Source organism: Corythoichthys intestinalis, chromosome 4, assembly GCF_030265065.1.
Source record: "Corythoichthys intestinalis isolate RoL2023-P3 chromosome 4, ASM3026506v1, whole genome shotgun sequence".
Classification (NCBI taxonomy): domain Eukaryota; kingdom Metazoa; phylum Chordata; class Actinopteri; order Syngnathiformes; family Syngnathidae; genus Corythoichthys; species Corythoichthys intestinalis.
Window position 1 is genome coordinate 28,187,092 of NC_080398.1, and position 17,017 is coordinate 28,204,108.

A 17,017-nucleotide genomic window follows, 5' to 3' on the forward strand; every position below is an offset into this window, starting at 1 on the left:
TATATAAATAAATTTGATTGATTGATTGGTTATAGAGCAAGTCAATATTTTTGGTCATTAAAAAAACTTAAATATGAATCATTATTGAAGTTTTATTATATTATATTATTATAAGCTAAGTTAGTGAATTAAAATGAATGAACGTTCATTCTCCCCTCCCAGTCAAAATGGATTGGACACCGAACGACATCCATGGCGGCCAACGGGTTAAAGGACTGCCCTGTAAAAAAAATTTTTTTTAAATGCTATCATTTGTTTACGAAAGGGTTAATGCCATATGGCTTTTTAGCTTGTGATGTGTATGTGCTGCAGTCATGTACTGTGGTATTTAGTAGGGCTGTCAAAATTATCGCGTTAACGGGCGGTAATTAATTTTTTAAATTAATCGCCTTAAAATATTTGACGCAATTAACGCACTTGCCCCACTCAAACAGATTAAAATGACAGCACAGTGTCATGTCCACTTGTTACTTGTGTTTTTTGGTGTTTTGTCGCCCTCTGCTGGCACTTGGGTGCGACTGATTTTATGGGTTTCAGCACCATGAGCAATGTGTAATTATTGACATCAACAATGGTGAGCTACTTGTTTATTTTTTGATTGAAAATTTTACAAATTATATTAAAACGAAAACATTAAGAGGGGTTTTAATATAAAATTTCTATAACTTGTACTAAGTTTTATCTTTTAAGAACTACAAGTCTTTCTATACATGGATCGCTTTAACAGACTGTTAATGTTAATGCCATCTTCTTGATTTATAGTTATAATAAACAAATACAGTACTTATGTACAGTATGTTGAATGTATATATCCGTCTTGTTTCTTATCTTTCCATTCCAACAATAATTTACAGAAAAATATGGCATATTTTATAGATGGTTTGAATTGTGATTAATTACGATTAATTGATTTTTAAGCTGTGATTAACTCGATTAAAAATTTTAATCGTTTGACAGCCCTAGTATTTAGGTTTTGTATAGTTTTCATAGCTTCTGACTCTGTGATGTGATAGATTCGTGTTTTTAAGTGACTTTTTTTTTTTTTTTTTTTTTTTAAATCTCAGGTTGCTTGATGGCGACTGCTAGCAAAGACGTTACAAGCTCTCAGCTTATCCTCAGTGGAGGGGAAGGCTACATTAACTTCCGTATCGGTGAGTCAAAAGAAAATAAACTAGTGTGACCTTTTTTGACTGATTTTTCTTTTGCCCCAAGGTGACGATGAGAGCGACGGGTCAGTGGAGTTGTGCCAGGTGACGCCACAGCGATTCGAACGCAGTCACATGATCATTTGGCAGAATCCGGCCACGCTTGTGACCAACTCTGCCGTCTAATATGACTCAAATGCCACATACTTGGTCAAATCTTCTATTGTTCCCCCAAAAAAGCCTCGTGTGCCTTTTCTGCTGTCGGTGTTATTCAAACGTGTCACAATTCTGTTACTTGATGGCAGTAAAGATGCTTTCACTCGGATACACTTTAAAGGACATCTCTGCCAGATATACATATTGTATTTATTTTTCATTCAGAAGTCATTAACCCATATGTAGATCATGAACACAAGCAGATGATTGCAGCATTGTTCATTCATCTTCTTTGTATATATTATTTCTTTTAAGTACATTGTTAATGAGGTGAACACTAGTACATGCAAATAACTCAACACTTTAAAAGTGAGCCTAAGTGCATATTGTATCTATTTATTCATATGGTTTTCTCTGTTGGGGGTTGATTGTTTTAATATTTTAATGCCATCTCTGAAGCCAAAGATGTGTTAATTCCTGTGTTGTATGCAGTATTTGAATGCAGTGTTGCATATGGTTGAACTAATGTTTATTTGAAATCATTCTTGTACATAAAAAAGATTTATTTCATAGCTTCAGTTCTGGCTTGTACTATAATGAGGATGACTGCCGAATATTATACAAACGCGTATGTATTTCGGTACGATTTATTTAATCCAATTGTTGGGCCCTGTACATAATAACAATTCTTTGCTTTAGGCAGTGCGTATATGCAGGTAATCCAGTGTTTATGTCGGACTGCTCCGAGTCCTGGGTAGTCTTATCCTCCTGCTCAAGGAACGGGCCAGGCGGTCCACAGCGCTGCCCATAGCACCCCCCAGTTCCTTGCGTGAGGTCAGACCCTCAATGTTGCCGCTGTACCACAAGACCCAACAGGCCAAGGACAGAAGCACCAGCAGAGCTCCTGAGTACACTAGAAAATCCCCAAAGTCTCGTCCTCGGATCTCCAGTGGTGCAAAGACCCCGAGCAGCAGGGATATGACACCCAGAAGGTCCATCAGCACAGCAAACACCAGGGCAAGCTTGCAGTGGGACAGGCCGTCGTACTTTGCGGGCATCGCTAAGCACGTAGAAAAGATAGATTACACATTTATTTTAGTAAATTATCACAGCAGTATTACACAATCACTACACGACAACAAATGAGAAATACGAGGCGTTGAGAAAGCCTCATAAGAAATTTAAAAGCAATACATACAACTTTTTTTTTTTTTTTTTTGTACTTTTTTTAATGCAGTGGATAAAAACAAATCACAAACTATACAGACCTCAAACCTAAAACTTAAAAAATTATAAATTGAAACAATGTAAGACTGACCAAAATGTGCAAACATTGGCTCGAAGTCAAAGCGGTCAAAAGTGCCACACCTGTCGTGTAAGTTCAGGTGACAAACATAGTCCGGACCGGCTCACAAACACAACTTAAAAGTATCCAACACACGTTAACCTACAAACAAATTGGCGTCATTATAAACCTCGTAATCTTACCTAAAATGTGGTCAGATTTGCGCACTACGATTGGTGAACGTGCTCGCAAATAGTTTTGACGACAGGAATGACTCGGGAGTCAACAGTAAATAGTGAAACATGACACCGGAGTCACTTGTTCTACCTGTCCTGCCTGACTTTTACAGGCGCCAACAACGGTGATTTTTTAAAAAAATTATTATTTTATTTTATTTTTATAACAAAGTTATTATTTTAAAGCCTACATTTTAGAACAAAAACTTAGGTTTATTTCATTTTACGAATTTAATAGAATTTGTAAATGGTTTTCAGCCGGAAATGACGTCATATTGATGGCAATAATAATAGTGTTATTGTTAGCTTGTTAGCTAGCTGAGGGGCTTGCGAAATGGCGACATGACGGAGTAATAACGACGTTTTATTACATGTTTGTCACAAGGTTATTACGAACGTTAAACTGGTACGTACCGTACCCGCTTCGACCCTTTTGACACCGAAATGATAAAATGTATTGTCCAAAAGACAGAATGAAACATTGGAATGAAACGAAAATGATGTTGTATGGTATTATTTTGGCAGCTAGCTCGTTCCTAGCCTTGCTTTGATTAGCTCGCTAGCATGTTGACTCGGCACCGGCAAAACTAAACGTAGTAATATGGGTGTACAGAATACTTGTTTAATGTGAGATTAAAAAATATATTTCTATATATACTGAAATAGCATGTACAGAAATGTCTGCTGTCACGAAGCCTTCGATGAGTAGACACCTCATTAGTGTACACCTCTCTGTTGATAATTGAGTTCTTTTTTTTTTTTTTTTTAATCTTTTCAAAAGAAGAATACAGTATTACGTGCGCGTACAATAATATAGTATCTTGTAAAATTTGTGTATCTGGAAATACACATAAGGTAATAAATTTAATCAATTGGTATTTTTTATTTATTTATTTATTCATTTTAAGATTTTGATGATGGAGAACGGACACAGATCTGATGGTGCATCCACTTCCAAAAACCACTCAGGATCTCTACACCTACAGAGTAAGCTACTGGTCTGCGTAATCTCTAAATGTTCCCTTAGAAATAATGTAATATAATGTGTTATTATATTTTCCTCCTACTAAGTTCCAAAAAATGAAGACAATTACGAAATCGCGATTCCGCTGGAGGAAAGCAACTTTGAGCAGCAAGGATTTTTCAACCAAAATGACCAAAATTTTGAAGGTGAAAGTCCTTACTAAATTTGGATGTTAGATATTGAAAACTCGGTTTCCTAACATGTATCTTCATCTTTTCATTTGTAGAGTCACCGCCATCTGCTGGCACCTCCCACGTGAACAGCTCTTACATGGTGATCACCAACCTTCGGACGCAGCTGCAGATTTCTATGGAGAAAAACTCCTGGCTTCAGAAACGAATTGAGGACCTGGAAGAGGAGCGGGACTTCCTGCGGTGCCAGCTCGACTGCTTTATTTCGTCTACAAAAAGCCAGCGACAAGATCAAGGCAAGTACAGTAATGGTGATGAGATCATTCAGTTGATAACATACGATATATTAAGACTGGACAGTATGATCTTGAAATAAAATCACTTTTTGTCACAATATCATTCTCAATTGTATTCAACTGTTTGTTCTTTTCTTTTCTTCGTGTGATTTTCTTTTTAGAAACCAAATTTATGGCTAAACTTTTGAGTAGTTGCCTAGCCCTACAGTTTAACCATCCAGATTTTGACAATTTTGCATTTACAGGTTACGAGTCAAGACGATTCAATTGGAGGGAAAGACGAGAGGGTGAACGTTCTGCTGGTAAGTATGAGAACATGGAAAGAATTTTTTTATCCTCCTTTAGATCGGTGGACTAGTTTGCTATTTGACCTCACGAGTGCATTCATTTTTGAGTAAGATATATTCAGCAGTTGAAGTGTACATAAGTGCGTACTACGAGTGTAAATCACCTATTTTATGATTATATGATGCCCATTCTTTGGACAACTATACGATACTTGCCAAGAGAACAAAGTCGATTTAATATGTAATAATGAACGCAATAAACAATCAGTTCAATTTTACTAAAAGCAAAAAGACAAAAACTACAAAGCATTTTTAAAATTTTAACAAAAACGGCATATCTTAAAGATGTGTTTTGACAGATTCCAATACTCTTTTGCTGAACCAATTGCTGCACCTGGCCTGAGTTCACTTGATAGTAGCTTCCTGGATCTTACTAAAATATTGAGTGGTTTCTTCTTCTCATAGAGCAACAAAAACCAGACACGCCACGCTTACCCTCTCACCAGTTGATCCAACGAAGGCCCCCTGTGACATCAGCAGCTCCCTCCCAAAACCACGTCTCCAATCCAATGAACAACCAGATGGCCTCCATGAATGCTCTGTTCACTCCGGCACAATCCGCAGCCCTCCTGCATGGCCTCAGCACTGCCAGTAATTCAGCTGGTGGCAGCGGCATTAACAGTTCTGCGAGACCGCTGATGAATGAGCATCGAAACTTAAATCCAGGTAATACAATTATAACAAGATAAATCGTCTCCAGATTAACAGTACAGTGGTTTCTTGAAACTGCGAATGAGCAACAGCAGTATAACTCTTTCATTATTTTATGAGATCCTCTTCCACTCATGGGGGAATCGGATGAATATTTGGAAAATGATGGCTACCTAGAAGAGGAGGAAATGATGCCTGGAGAAGGTCCTGTGCAAGATCCCATTCACAGCAACAAACTATTATTGAAGAGAAGGAGACTATTCAGAGGGATCAGAGAGAGGCAAAGAGGTAAGAAATGATAAGAGATCTTACAACATAATTGGAATATCTTAGTATCAGGGCAATACAATTTTTTCCTTACATAGTTCTGATTTTAAAGCTTTAGTTTCAATTGGTGGGGTTCACAAAAATATGGCAGTTTAGAAATTGGAGCCACTTTAATGTTTTCAAGGGCCCAAATGATCATTGTTTTAGTAAGATTACTGAGTGACAAACAGTATTCAATATTTAATATCACAATATGAAAAATATTATTTAGTTTTTAAATGGAAAAGTTAAACTCATATATTAACTAGAAACTGCAATTTCGGGAGAAATTACACACCTTGGTCTTTCCTCTGTGGAGATACAGATCTTAGCCCCACTCAGGTCTATCAATAGAATGGATCATAATGCCAGTCATTGGCAAAAAACAAAGTAAAAGCCGTTAGAAATGAATGGGAGAATTGGACGTCGATGGACGTCAATGGCGGCACCTTTCATAATTGTTAATGGAATCGGGGAAGTTTGGGGGACACGTCCTAATGATATCTAGTCATTTTCTGTTGATTTGGGGAAAAAAAAAAAAAATTCCATTGAAAATGAATGGGAAAAATTTTGGACGTCCATGGACGTCAATGGTATCAACTTACATAAGCGTCAATGGAATCCAAGTATATTGGCATCAATAGAATGAACAAACATGAAGAAATGCCTTTGGAAATGAATGGGAAGTTTGGACGTCCGTGGACGTCAATGGCCTCACCATCCATAAGCAGCAATGCAATAGGGTACATTTGGGGGAAACGTCCTATTGATATCTAGTCATTTTCTGTTGATTTGGGGAAAAAAAAAAAATTCCCATTGAAAATGAATGGGAAAAATTTTGGACGTCCATGGACGTCAATGGTATCAACTTACATAAGCGTCAATGGAATCCAAGTACATTGGCATCAAAAGAATGAACAAACATGAAGAAATGCCATTGGAAATGAATGGGAAGTTTGGACGTCCCTGGACGTCAATGGCATCACCCTCCATAAGCAGCAATGCAATCGGGGACATTTGGGGGACAGGTCCTATTGATATCTAGTCATTTTCTGTTGATTTGGGGAAAAAAAAAAATTTCCCATTGAAAATGAATGGGTAAAATTTTGGACGTCCATGGACGTCAATGGCAGCACCCCCCATAAGCGTCAATGGAATTGGGGACGTTTGGGATATACGTCCTATTGATATCTGGTCATTTTCTGTTGATTTGGAGAAATTTAGTTTTTTCCCCATTGAAAATGAATGGGAAAAATTTTGGACGTCCATGTAAGTCAATGGCGGCACCCTTCATAAGCGTCAATGGAATTGGGGAAGTTTGGGGGACACGTCCTATTGATATCTGGTCATTTTCTGTTGATTTGGGGTAATTTTGTTTTTTCCCCATTGAAAATGAATGGGAAAAATTTTGGACGTCCATGGCAGTCAATGGCATCGACATCCATATAATCAATTGAATCCAAGTACATTGGCATCAGTAGATTCGACATGCATGGCCGTCAATGGCATCCATGCAATGTAAATTCCATTGGAAATCCCATTGGAAGTGAATGGGACTTTTCCCATTCGAAATGAATGGGATAGTTTTTGGCAAATTTCCGAGGAAGCGTAATTTTTTTCCAAATTCTGTATACAACTTTTATGCCCCTCACCGTCCCGGAATTTTTGATGGCCAAATTATGTGATTTGGTCAAAAATTGTAGGACTAGATACATTTTGAAACTTTTTTTTTTTTCACGGAAAATTGCCGTTTACGGACGAACGGAAAAATTTTCGGGGCCATTTGTAAAGTTTCCTGTGTCACGCGAAAATTCCGGTCGTGCCGATACTTGAACGGTGCCGATCGGTCTAACGGTTCGGGCTGTGAAGCGCGCGTTTTTTTTCCATTCAAAATGAATAGGAAAGTTTTTGGCAAATTTCCGGGGAACCGTAAATTTTTGCCAAATTCTGTATACAACTTTTATGCCCCTCACCGTGCCGGAATTTTTGATGCCCAAATTATGTGATTTGGTCAAAAATTGTAGGACTAGATACATTTTGAAACTTTTTTTAATTTTCGGAAAATTGCCGTTTACGGGCGAACGGAAAATTTTTCGTGGCGGTTTGAAAAATTCCCATCGTCACGCGAAAAATCCGGTCGTGCCGATACTTCAACGGTGCCGATCGGTGCTACGGTTTGGGCTGTGCGTTGGCTCAAAAAAACGCGGAGAATTATTGAATAATAATAATAAAGTTGTACAATAACATTACCTTGTTCTTTCCCTTGGAAAGACCAAGGTAATTAGATTCACCATTACACGGATAAATTCAATCATTTTAGCAACTAAAAAAACAAATTCCACATTAAAAAAATGTGAATACAAAATAACCAGCTAACTAAGTTTTAATGCAAACTGTAAATTATGTAGTATTTGGCACTATACAAGTACTTGTAGTTACCTTGGTCTTTCTGAAGGAAAGAACAAGGTTATGTTGTTGTGCAACTTTATTACCTGGTCTTTCCTTTGGAAAGATCAGGTAGTGAGATTCTACGGCCTCCCCCCTATATGTTATTCTGTTTTTTTTTTTTGAATGGGAATCCTTCGTCCCGCCGCGCAGCCCAAACCGTAGCACCGATCGGCACCGTTCAAGTATCGGCACGACCGGAATTCTCACGCGACGATGGGAATTTTTCAAACGGCCCCGAAAATTTTTCGGTTCGTCCGTAAACGGCAATTTTCCGGAAAAAACAAGCAATTTTCAAAATGTATCTAGTCCTACAATTTTTTACCAAATTACATAATTTAGGTATCAAAAATTCCGGGACGGTGAGGGGCATAAAAGTTGTATACAGAATTTGAAAAAAATTTACGGTTCCCCAGAAATTTGACAAAAACTTGCCCATTCATTTTTAATGAGAAAAAAAAAGTTTCAAAATGTATCTAGTCCTACAATTTTTCACCAAATCACACAATTTGGGCATCAAAAATTCCAGGACAGGGAGGGGAACAAAGGTTATTAATACAATTTGGAAAAAATATACGGTTCCCCGGAAATTTGCCAAAAACCTGCCCATTCATTTTTAATGGGAAAAAAAGACAACTTTCAAACTGTTACAAGTCCGTCAATTTTTGACGAAAACACACAAGATGGGCGTCAAAAATTCCGGGATGGCGAGGGGCATAAAAATGACAGCGGTAAATTTTTTGATAAAATGTACGGTTTCCCGGCAATTTGCCAAAAACTGGCCCATTCATTTTTAATGGGAAACAAAGAAAAGTTTCAAAATGTATCTAGTCCTTCAATTTTTGACCAAATCACATAATTTGGCCATCAAAAATTCCGTGACGGTGAGGGGCATAAAAGTTGTATACAGAATTTTGATAAAAATTACGGTCCCCCGGAAATTTGCCCAAAACTGTCCCATTCATTTTTTCTAATGAGAACATTTCCCATTCACTTACAATGGGATTTCCAATTGAATTTTTTTTTACATTGCATTGATGCCACTGACGGCCACGCATGTCGAATCTATTGATGCCAATGTACTTGGATTCAATTGACTTTATGGATGTCGATGCCATTGACGGCCATGGACGTCCAAAATGTTTCCCATTCATTTTCAATGGGGAAAAAACTAAATTTCCCCAAATCAACAGATAATGACCAGATATCAATAGGACCTGTCCCCCAAACATCCCTGACTACATTGACGCTTATAGGGGGTGCTGCCATTGACGTCCATGGACGTCCAAAATTTTTCCCATTCATTTTCAATGGGAAATTTTTTTTTTCCCCAAATCAACAGAAAATGACTAGATATCATTAGGACGTGTCCCCCAAATGTCCCCAACTGCATTGCTGCTTATGGAGGGTGATGCCATTGACGTTCATGGACGTCCAAACTTCCCATTCATTTCCAATGGCATTTCTTCATGTTTGTTCATTTTATTGATGCCAATGTACTTGGATTCCATTGACGCTTATGTAAGTTGATACCATTGACGTCCATGGACGTTCAAAACTTTTCCCATTCATTTTCAATGGGAATCCCCCCCCCCCCCCCCAAATCAACAGAAAATGACTAGATATCAAAAGGACGTGTACCCCAAATGTCCCCGATTGCATTGCCGCTTATGGAGGGTGATGCCATTGACGTCCATGGACGTCCAAACTTCCCATTCATTTCCAATGGCATTTCTTCATGTTTGTTCATTCTATTGATGCCAATGTTCTTGGATTCCATTGATGCTTATGTAAGTTGATACCATTGACATCCATGGACGTCCAAAATTTTTCCCATTCATTTTCAATGGGAAATTTTTTTTCCCCCCCAAAATCAACAGAAAATGACAAGATATCAAAAGGACGTGTACCCCAAATGTCCCCGATTGCATTGCCGCTTATGGAGGGTGATGCCATTGACGTTCATGGACGTCCAAACTTCCCATTCATTTCCAATGGCATTTCTTCATGTTTGTTCATTCTATTGATGCCAATGTACTTGGATTCCATTGACGCTTATGTAAGTTGATACCATTGACATCCATGGACGTCCAAAAATTTTCCCATTCATTTTCAATGGGAATTTTTTTTTTCTCCCCAAAATCAACAGAAAATGACTAGATATCAGTAGGACGTGTCTCCCAAATGTCCCCGATTGCATTGCCGCTTATGGAGGGTGATGCCATTGACGTCCATGGACTTCCAAACTTCCCATTCATTTCCAATGGCATTTCTTCATGTTTGTTCATTCTATTGATGCCAATGTACTTGGATTCCATTGACGCTTATGTAAGTTGATACCATTGACGTCCATGGACGTCCAAAAATTTTCCCATTCATTTTCAATGGGAATTTTTTTTTTCCCTAAATCAACAGGAAATGACCAGATATCAATAGGACGTGTACCCCAAATGTCCCCGATTGCATTGACGCTTATGGAGGGTGCTGCCATTGACGGCCATGGACGTCCAAATTTCCCATTAATTTCTAATGGCATTTAATTTGTTTAATGCCATTGATAGGCATGTTTGTCCATTCTAGTGATAGCCTTGGGCGGGGCTACGATCTGTATAGCCACACAGGAAAGACCAGGTGTAATTTCTCCCGAAATTGCAGTTTCTAGTTGTACTTATTATTTATTCATCTTATTCTCCGCGTTTTTTTGAGCCAACGCACAGCCCAAACCGTAGCACCGATCGGCACAGTTCAAGTATCGGCACGACCGGAATTTTCGCGTGACGATGGGAATTTTTCTAACCGCCACGAAAAATTTTCCGTTCGCCCGTAAACGGCAATTTTCCGAAAAACAAAAAAAGTTTCAAAATGTATCTAGTCCTACAATTTTTGACCAAATCACATAATTTGGGCATCAAAAATTCCGGGACGGTGAGGGGCATAAAAGTTGTATACAGAATTTGGCAAAAATTTACGGTTCCCCGGAAATTTGCCAAAAACTTTCCTATTCATTTTGAATGGAAAAAAAACGCGCGCTTCACAGCCCGAACCGTTAGACCGATCGGCACCGTTCAAGTATCGGCACGACCGGAATTTTAGCGTGACACAGGAAACTTTACAAATGGCCCCGAAAATTTTTCCGTTCGTCCGTAAACGGCAATTTTCCGTGAAAAAAAAAAAACTTTCAAAATGTATCTAGTCCTACAATTTTTGACCAAATCACATAATTTGGCCATCAAAAATTCCGGGACGGTGAGGGGCATAAAAGTTGTATACAGAATTTGGAAAAAAATTACGCTTCCTCGGAAATTTGCCAAAAACTATCCCATTCATTTCGAATGGGAAAAGTTCCCATTCACTTCCAATGGGATTTCCAATGGAATTTACATTGCATTGATGCCATTGACGGCCATGCATGTCGAATCTACTGATGCCAATGTACTTGGATTCAATTGACTATATGGATGTCGATGCCATTGACGGCCATGGACGTCCAAAATTTTTCCCATTCATTTTCAATGGGGAAAAAACAAAATTTCCCCAAATCAACAGAAAATGACCAGATATCAATAGGACGTGTCCCCCAAACTTCCCCAATTCCATTGACGCTTATGAAGGGTGCCACCATTGACTTCCATGGACGTCCAAAAATTTTCCCATTCATTTTCAATGGGGAAAAAACTAAATTTCTCCAAATCAACAGAAAATGACCAGATATCAATAGGACGTATATCCCAAACGTCCCCAACTCCATTGACGCTTATGGAGGGTGCTGCCATTGACGTCCATGGACGTCCAAAATTTTTCCCATTCATTTTCAATGGGAAATTTTTTTTTTCCCCATATCAACAGAAAATGACTAGATATCAATAGGACGTGTCCCCCAAATGTCCCCGATTGCATTGCTGCTTATGGAGGGTGATGCCATTGACGTCCAGGGACGTCCAAACTTCCCATTCATTTCCAATGGCATTTCTTCATGTTTGTTCATTCTTTTGATGCCAATGTACTTGGATTCCATTGACGCTTAAGTAAGTTGACACCATTGACGTCCATGGACGTCCAAAATTTTTCCCATTCATTTTCAATGGGAAATTTTTTTTTTCCCCCAAATCAACAGAAAATGACTAGATATCAATAGGACGTTTCCCCCAAAATGTGCCCGATTGCATTGCTGCTTATGGAGGGTGATGCCATTGACGTCCACGGACGTCCAAACTTCCCATTAATTTCCAATGGCATTTCTTCATGTTTGTTCATTCTATTGATGCCAATGTACTTGGATTCCATTGACGCTTATGTAAGTTGATACCATTGACGTCCATGGACGTCCAAAATTTTTCCCATTCATTTTCAATGGGAAATTTTTTTTTTCCCCAAATCAACAGAAAATGACTAGATATCATTAGGACGTGTCCCCCAAATGTCCCCGATTGCATTGCCGCTTATGGGGGGTGATGCCATTGACGTCCATGGACGTCCAAACTTCCCATTCATTTCCAAAGGCATTTCTTCATGTTTGTTCATTCTATTGATGCCAATGTACTTGGATTCCATTGACGCTTATGTAAGTTGATACCATTGACGTCCATGGACGTCAAAAATTTTTCCCATTCATTTTCAATGGGATTTTTTTTTTTTTTCCCAAATCAACAGAAAATGACTAGATATCATTAGGACGTGTCCCCCAAATGTCCCCGATTGCATTGCCGCTTATGGAGGGTGATGCCATTGACGTTCATGGACGTCCAAACTTCCCATTCATTTCCAATGGCATTTCTTCATGTTTGTTCATTTTATTGATGCCAATGTACTTGGATTCCATTGACGCTTATGTCAGTTGATACCATTGACGTCCATGGACGTCCAAAATTTTTCCCATTCATATTCAATGGGAATTTTTTTTTTTCCCCCAAATCAACAGAAAATGACTAGATATCATTAGGACGTGTCCCCCAAATGTCCCCGATTGCATTGCCGCTTATGGAGGGTGATGCCATTGACGTTCATGGACGTCCAAACTTCCCATTAATTCCAATGGCATTTCTTCATGTTTGTTCATTCTATTGATGCCAATGTACTTGGATTCCATTGACGCTTATGTAAGTTGATACCATTGACGTCCATGGACGTCCAAAATTTTTCCCATTCATTTTCAATGGGAATTTTTTTTTTTTTTCCCAAATCAACAGAAAATGACTAAATATCATTAGGACGTGTCCCCCAAATGTCCCTGATTGGATTGCCGCTTATGGAGGGTGATGCCATTGACGGCCATGGACGTCCAATTCTCCCAATCTTTTCTAATGGCTTTTACTTTGTTTAGTGCCATTGACTGGCATTATGGTCCATTCTATTGATAGACCTGAGTGGGGCTAAGATTTGTATCTCCACAGAGGAAAGACCAAGGTGTGTAATTTCTCCCGAAATTGCAGTTTCTAGTGTTTAATATAATAATAATAATAAAGTGCTCTAAGATTTTCTATTTAAAATGTACTTTTGTATGTCACTTTATCATAATACTTTTGAGTCCTGAAAATCGAGGTAATCTGTATAAATTGGCAAAAAGTACTTCCGCTAGTAGGTGAACCCTACCACGGAAAGTGGCAGTTATGTATTCGGTTCCGTAAATCTGTTTGCCTGTTTGTGTTCAAGATGTAACTCATGAATAAATAAAGGGATTGTTATCAAACTTGGATTATATCTTTATATATGTTTATAAAATGAAATGGAAGCTTTGATTCAATTTTGGGGAATGAGGTCAATGGCACAGAGGCATAGACTTCATAATGTATTGACGTGACATGGGGCGTGGGGCCGATAAATAAATCATAAATCATTGTTGGCGAGGCCGTCAAAGCTGACCGAGTGGAATCATAGACAAAGATCTTTTTTTAGTTGAAATTTCTTGTGAATAAATGCTTAAATCCCCGAATTCTTTATAGATGTGGACGTAAAACAGTCTCGATTCTTGATTAAAAGCAAAAAAAAACAAAAACGTGCAGTTAGCATTTATTTCACGTAAATATGTCGAAGTACAATGTTAGTCTGTTAGTGAATGTACCGTAATTATCGGACTATAAGACGCTACTTTTTTCCCTCATTTTGAAACCTGCGGCTTATAGTCCAGTGTGGCTTATTTATTTATTTATTTGGGTTAATAAGTAACACTTTATTTGACAGCGGCGTCATAACACTTCTATAAGACCGTCATAATTGTAACATGACACTTTAATGGGCATTACTGAATGCTTATGACAGATTTCATTAAGTATCATCCACTAATTATGTCATTAATTCCATATATATCCAGTTTGGATCTTTTACAACTATTCAAAAGTGAGATACCTGGCCGTATGACCCAAAATGACATCTGTCATAAGCAGTCATTAAAGGTCATGGCAGTGTGATTTCATGATTATAATGGTCTTATGGCGCCACTGTCAAATAAAGTGTTGCCACATTTCATAACTAACAATTAATGAAACAACTAGAACAGTAACTGAAGAAATATTTAGCACAGAACATGAATTTTGATTGTTATGTACATCTGTAGAGGTGCAATGCATGCTAGGTGGCATGTTCGATGACAACAAAGTTGACAGCAGGTGGCAGCAGAGGTTGACTGTCTCCCCCAAGGGAGCAGTGATGGCCAAATGAAGCTTCTTTAAGCAATGAAGAAGCTTTACAGCCATTTGGTTCAAAGCTTCATGGTGGTTCATTTGGTCTTATGATGCCGGTGTCAGATAAAGTGCTACCAGTTAATATGTTTTGGTGTAAATATCCCATAATACAGTGAGAACAGCTGCGGCTTATAGTCCAGTGCGGCTTATCTATGAACAAATACTGTTTTCGTGTCCAATTTGGTGGGTGGCGGCTTATAGTCAGGTAGCTAGCGGCCGCCTGACGTAAAACAGAGCTTTTCCGATTAAAATTCTTGTTAATAAATGCTTAAATCCACAAAAAAAAAAGAAAAAGAAAATGTGCAGTTAGCGTTTATTTTTACGTAAATATTCCGAAGTACAATGCTAGTCTGTTAGTGAATGTAGCTAGCAGCCACCTGATGTAGACAGAGCTTTTCCGGTGAAAATTCTTGTGAATAAATGCTCAAATCCCCGAATTATTCATAGATATGACGTAAAACAGTCTCGATTCTTGGTTAAAAGCAAAAAAAACGTGCAGTTGGCATTTATTTTACCTAAATATTGCGAACTATGATGCCGATGCAATAGCGTCTAATTTATCTTATTGATTTTTTTTCACGTTTCAAAATGCACGCATGGTATGAAAAATATAATAATTACCTTGAATCCTCGAACAAATCACTCCTGAGAAAATCCTTACCGTTTGTATGCGGTACAGCTTTTGTACTTTTTCAATAGAAATCCGGCGTTAGATCGCTGTGTGCGTGTTTGTGAATAGGCGCAGTGCATGACCGATCTGAGCCGTCAATACATTATGGAGTCTATGGCAGAGGTCAGAAAAGAAATTTCAAGGTAACTTGATAACGAATTAGCTTGTTTTAAGTTAAATTTGCAAGGTAGGTGATATGATGAGAAGAGAATGAGTTATGATATTTAGGGGCATGAGGGTAAAGGTTTGGTTCCGACTCGCTACCAAATGTTGCGGTGCTTTGAATTTGGCTGCTGAGGCTGAGGTCTGCTCTCTCGAGTGCTCCTCTAGTTGATTAATAGTGTTTTGTGATACTCTACTCTGTAGTTACTTACGCTGAATTATATATATATTAAAATGAAGTAAAACAGAACCAAGTCTGAGAGGAGTTTGGATTGTTGTCAAAGCACTGTAGACAGCCATTTTGCTCTTTTAACATACTATTTTTATGTTCCATAATCCAGTAAAAGACCCTGCTGGAGTGCTTTTCCGCTATAAGAAAATCCTCCTCACATACCAACGTGTCAAAAACATGTCCAAGGCATTCCAAATCCATGGCGTGGATCGCAACACCGTGGCTTCTACCACACCTATCGCAGAGCTCATGCTTGCAGCCCCCGAGAAGGTGGCAGTGGTTGGAGAGTTTGACCCATCCAAGGAGAAACTGCTGGAATACGCTCGCCGCTGCTACATGGCGCTGGATGGGGAGATTGTTAACAGGGTGCAAGCTCTGAAGAAAAACTACTTACTTCTGCCTATCGCTTACAGGTTCAGACACACTGACATATGAAGCTGTTCAACAGCTAAAGTAGATGAAAGAAAGTCTACAGGTACGGAGAAATGATTTATTCTCATAGGGGTTCATTTACTTACTAATGTAATTTAGAAACAAATTAAAAACGAACTCCGTGACCCTCGTGAGGAAAAGCGGCATGGAAAATGAATGAATGAATGAATGAATTAAAAACGAAAAAAAACATCGTCATTCGGATTTTTGTAAGTCAGACCAAAGGTTTGGTATAATCTTTTCTTCCCTTCAGACATAGTTTGTGATGCTGTTTAAAAATTAAATGTGACTTGTAATGCCATTTCAGTAATTAGATAATGTTAGCTGCATTTTCTTTACAATGTAAATCTAATCACTTTGTATTCACACCTTACAATAATACTGCAATCTGCAAAAATGTTTTCGTAAAGCCATTACGTAATTGTAAGCAATGAGAACTTTACATATTGTCACTGTGTTTTGAGTCTACTTGATGTTTTTGTCGTTCCTATTTAATTACTTGACTTTGCCTTAATTAAAGTTTTGTCTCTTTGAATTTTGTATTTATTCTTAGTAACACTGGTGATTTATTTAGTATTTTGTCTATATGTGTTCTGTCTGATTGGCTGGCGACCAATCCCGGTTTTGAGGTGCTTTTCACTCAAAGTTTACTGGGATAGGCTACAGTACACTTGCACCCCTTGTGCGGACACAGTTTTAGGGAGTTAGATGTAGGCATGTGACGGTATGAGATTTTGATGGTATGATAACCTTAAGCAAAAATACCACATTTTCACTGTATCAGGGTATTGTAATTATAGCTCTAAAATGTGTTATTTTGAG

General features: G+C 38.3%; 3 protein-coding genes across 6 annotated transcripts in view; 2 read left to right on the forward strand and 1 right to left on the reverse strand.

Annotated features, from left to right (window-relative positions):
• The window catches only part of si:dkey-17m8.1 (C-Jun-amino-terminal kinase-interacting protein 4), a 43,300-nt gene extending 40,825 nt beyond the window's left edge, over window positions 1-2,475 (forward strand). For both annotated transcript variants that reach the window (XM_057834023.1, XM_057834021.1), the window contains exons 27-28: window positions 1,065-1,151; window positions 1,213-2,475. In XM_057834023.1, coding sequence (XP_057690006.1) covers window positions 1,065-1,151; window positions 1,213-1,331 — 206 coding nt within the window. In that variant the 3' untranslated portion in view covers window positions 1,332-2,475. The remainder of the gene's footprint in view (window positions 1-1,064; window positions 1,152-1,212) is intronic.
• Window positions 1,036-4,265, reverse strand: LOC130914643 (transmembrane protein 238-like). 2 transcript variants are annotated; one of them, XM_057834028.1, is made up of 2 exons: window positions 4,132-4,265; window positions 1,036-2,361 (listed from the first exon to the last, which is right to left on the reverse strand). In XM_057834028.1, exon 2 carries the CDS (start codon window positions 2,357-2,359, stop codon window positions 2,030-2,032), a length of 330 nt encoding a protein of 109 aa, XP_057690011.1. In that variant the 5' UTR covers window positions 2,360-2,361; window positions 4,132-4,265; the 3' UTR covers window positions 1,036-2,029. The 2 variants fall into 2 exon arrangements, with proteins under 2 accessions (XP_057690011.1, XP_057690010.1); XM_057834027.1 differs by lacking the exon at window positions 4,132-4,265 and adding an exon at window positions 2,790-2,913 and having other exon boundaries at window positions 1,041-2,361.
• Window positions 3,094-16,717, forward strand: ccdc106a (coiled-coil domain containing 106a). Of its 2 annotated transcripts, XR_009062979.1 has the most exons (9): window positions 3,094-3,228; window positions 3,731-3,809; window positions 3,894-3,992; window positions 4,073-4,273; window positions 4,519-4,575; window positions 5,026-5,286; window positions 5,392-5,559; window positions 15,873-16,299; window positions 16,367-16,717. XR_009062979.1 is itself a non-coding variant. In XM_057834024.1 (8 exons), the coding sequence occupies exons 2-8, from the start codon at window positions 3,737-3,739 to the stop codon at window positions 16,196-16,198; spliced, it is 1,185 nt and encodes a 394-aa protein (XP_057690007.1). In that variant the 5' UTR covers window positions 3,094-3,228; window positions 3,731-3,736; the 3' UTR covers window positions 16,199-16,312. The 2 variants fall into 2 exon arrangements, 1 of the variants encoding a protein (XP_057690007.1); XM_057834024.1 differs by lacking the exon at window positions 16,367-16,717 and having other exon boundaries at window positions 15,873-16,312.
• Window positions 16,718-17,017: the final 300 nt, after the last annotated feature.

Excerpts from the sequence above, each read along its gene's own strand:
- LOC130914643 (XM_057834028.1), bottom strand. The coding sequence starts at position 2,359 with ATGCCCGCAAAGTACGACGGCCTGTCCCACTGCAAGCTTGCCCTGGTG.
- ccdc106a (XM_057834024.1), top strand. The coding sequence starts at position 3,737 with ATGATGGAGAACGGACACAGATCTGATGGTGCATCCACTTCCAAAAAC. Across the intron at positions 3,993-4,072 it reads AAATGACCAAAATTTTGAAG|AGTCACCGCCATCTGCTGGC; the intron begins GTGAAAGTCCTT and ends TTTCATTTGTAG. Across the intron at positions 4,274-4,518 it reads AAGCCAGCGACAAGATCAAG|GTTACGAGTCAAGACGATTC; the intron begins GCAAGTACAGTA and ends TTGCATTTACAG.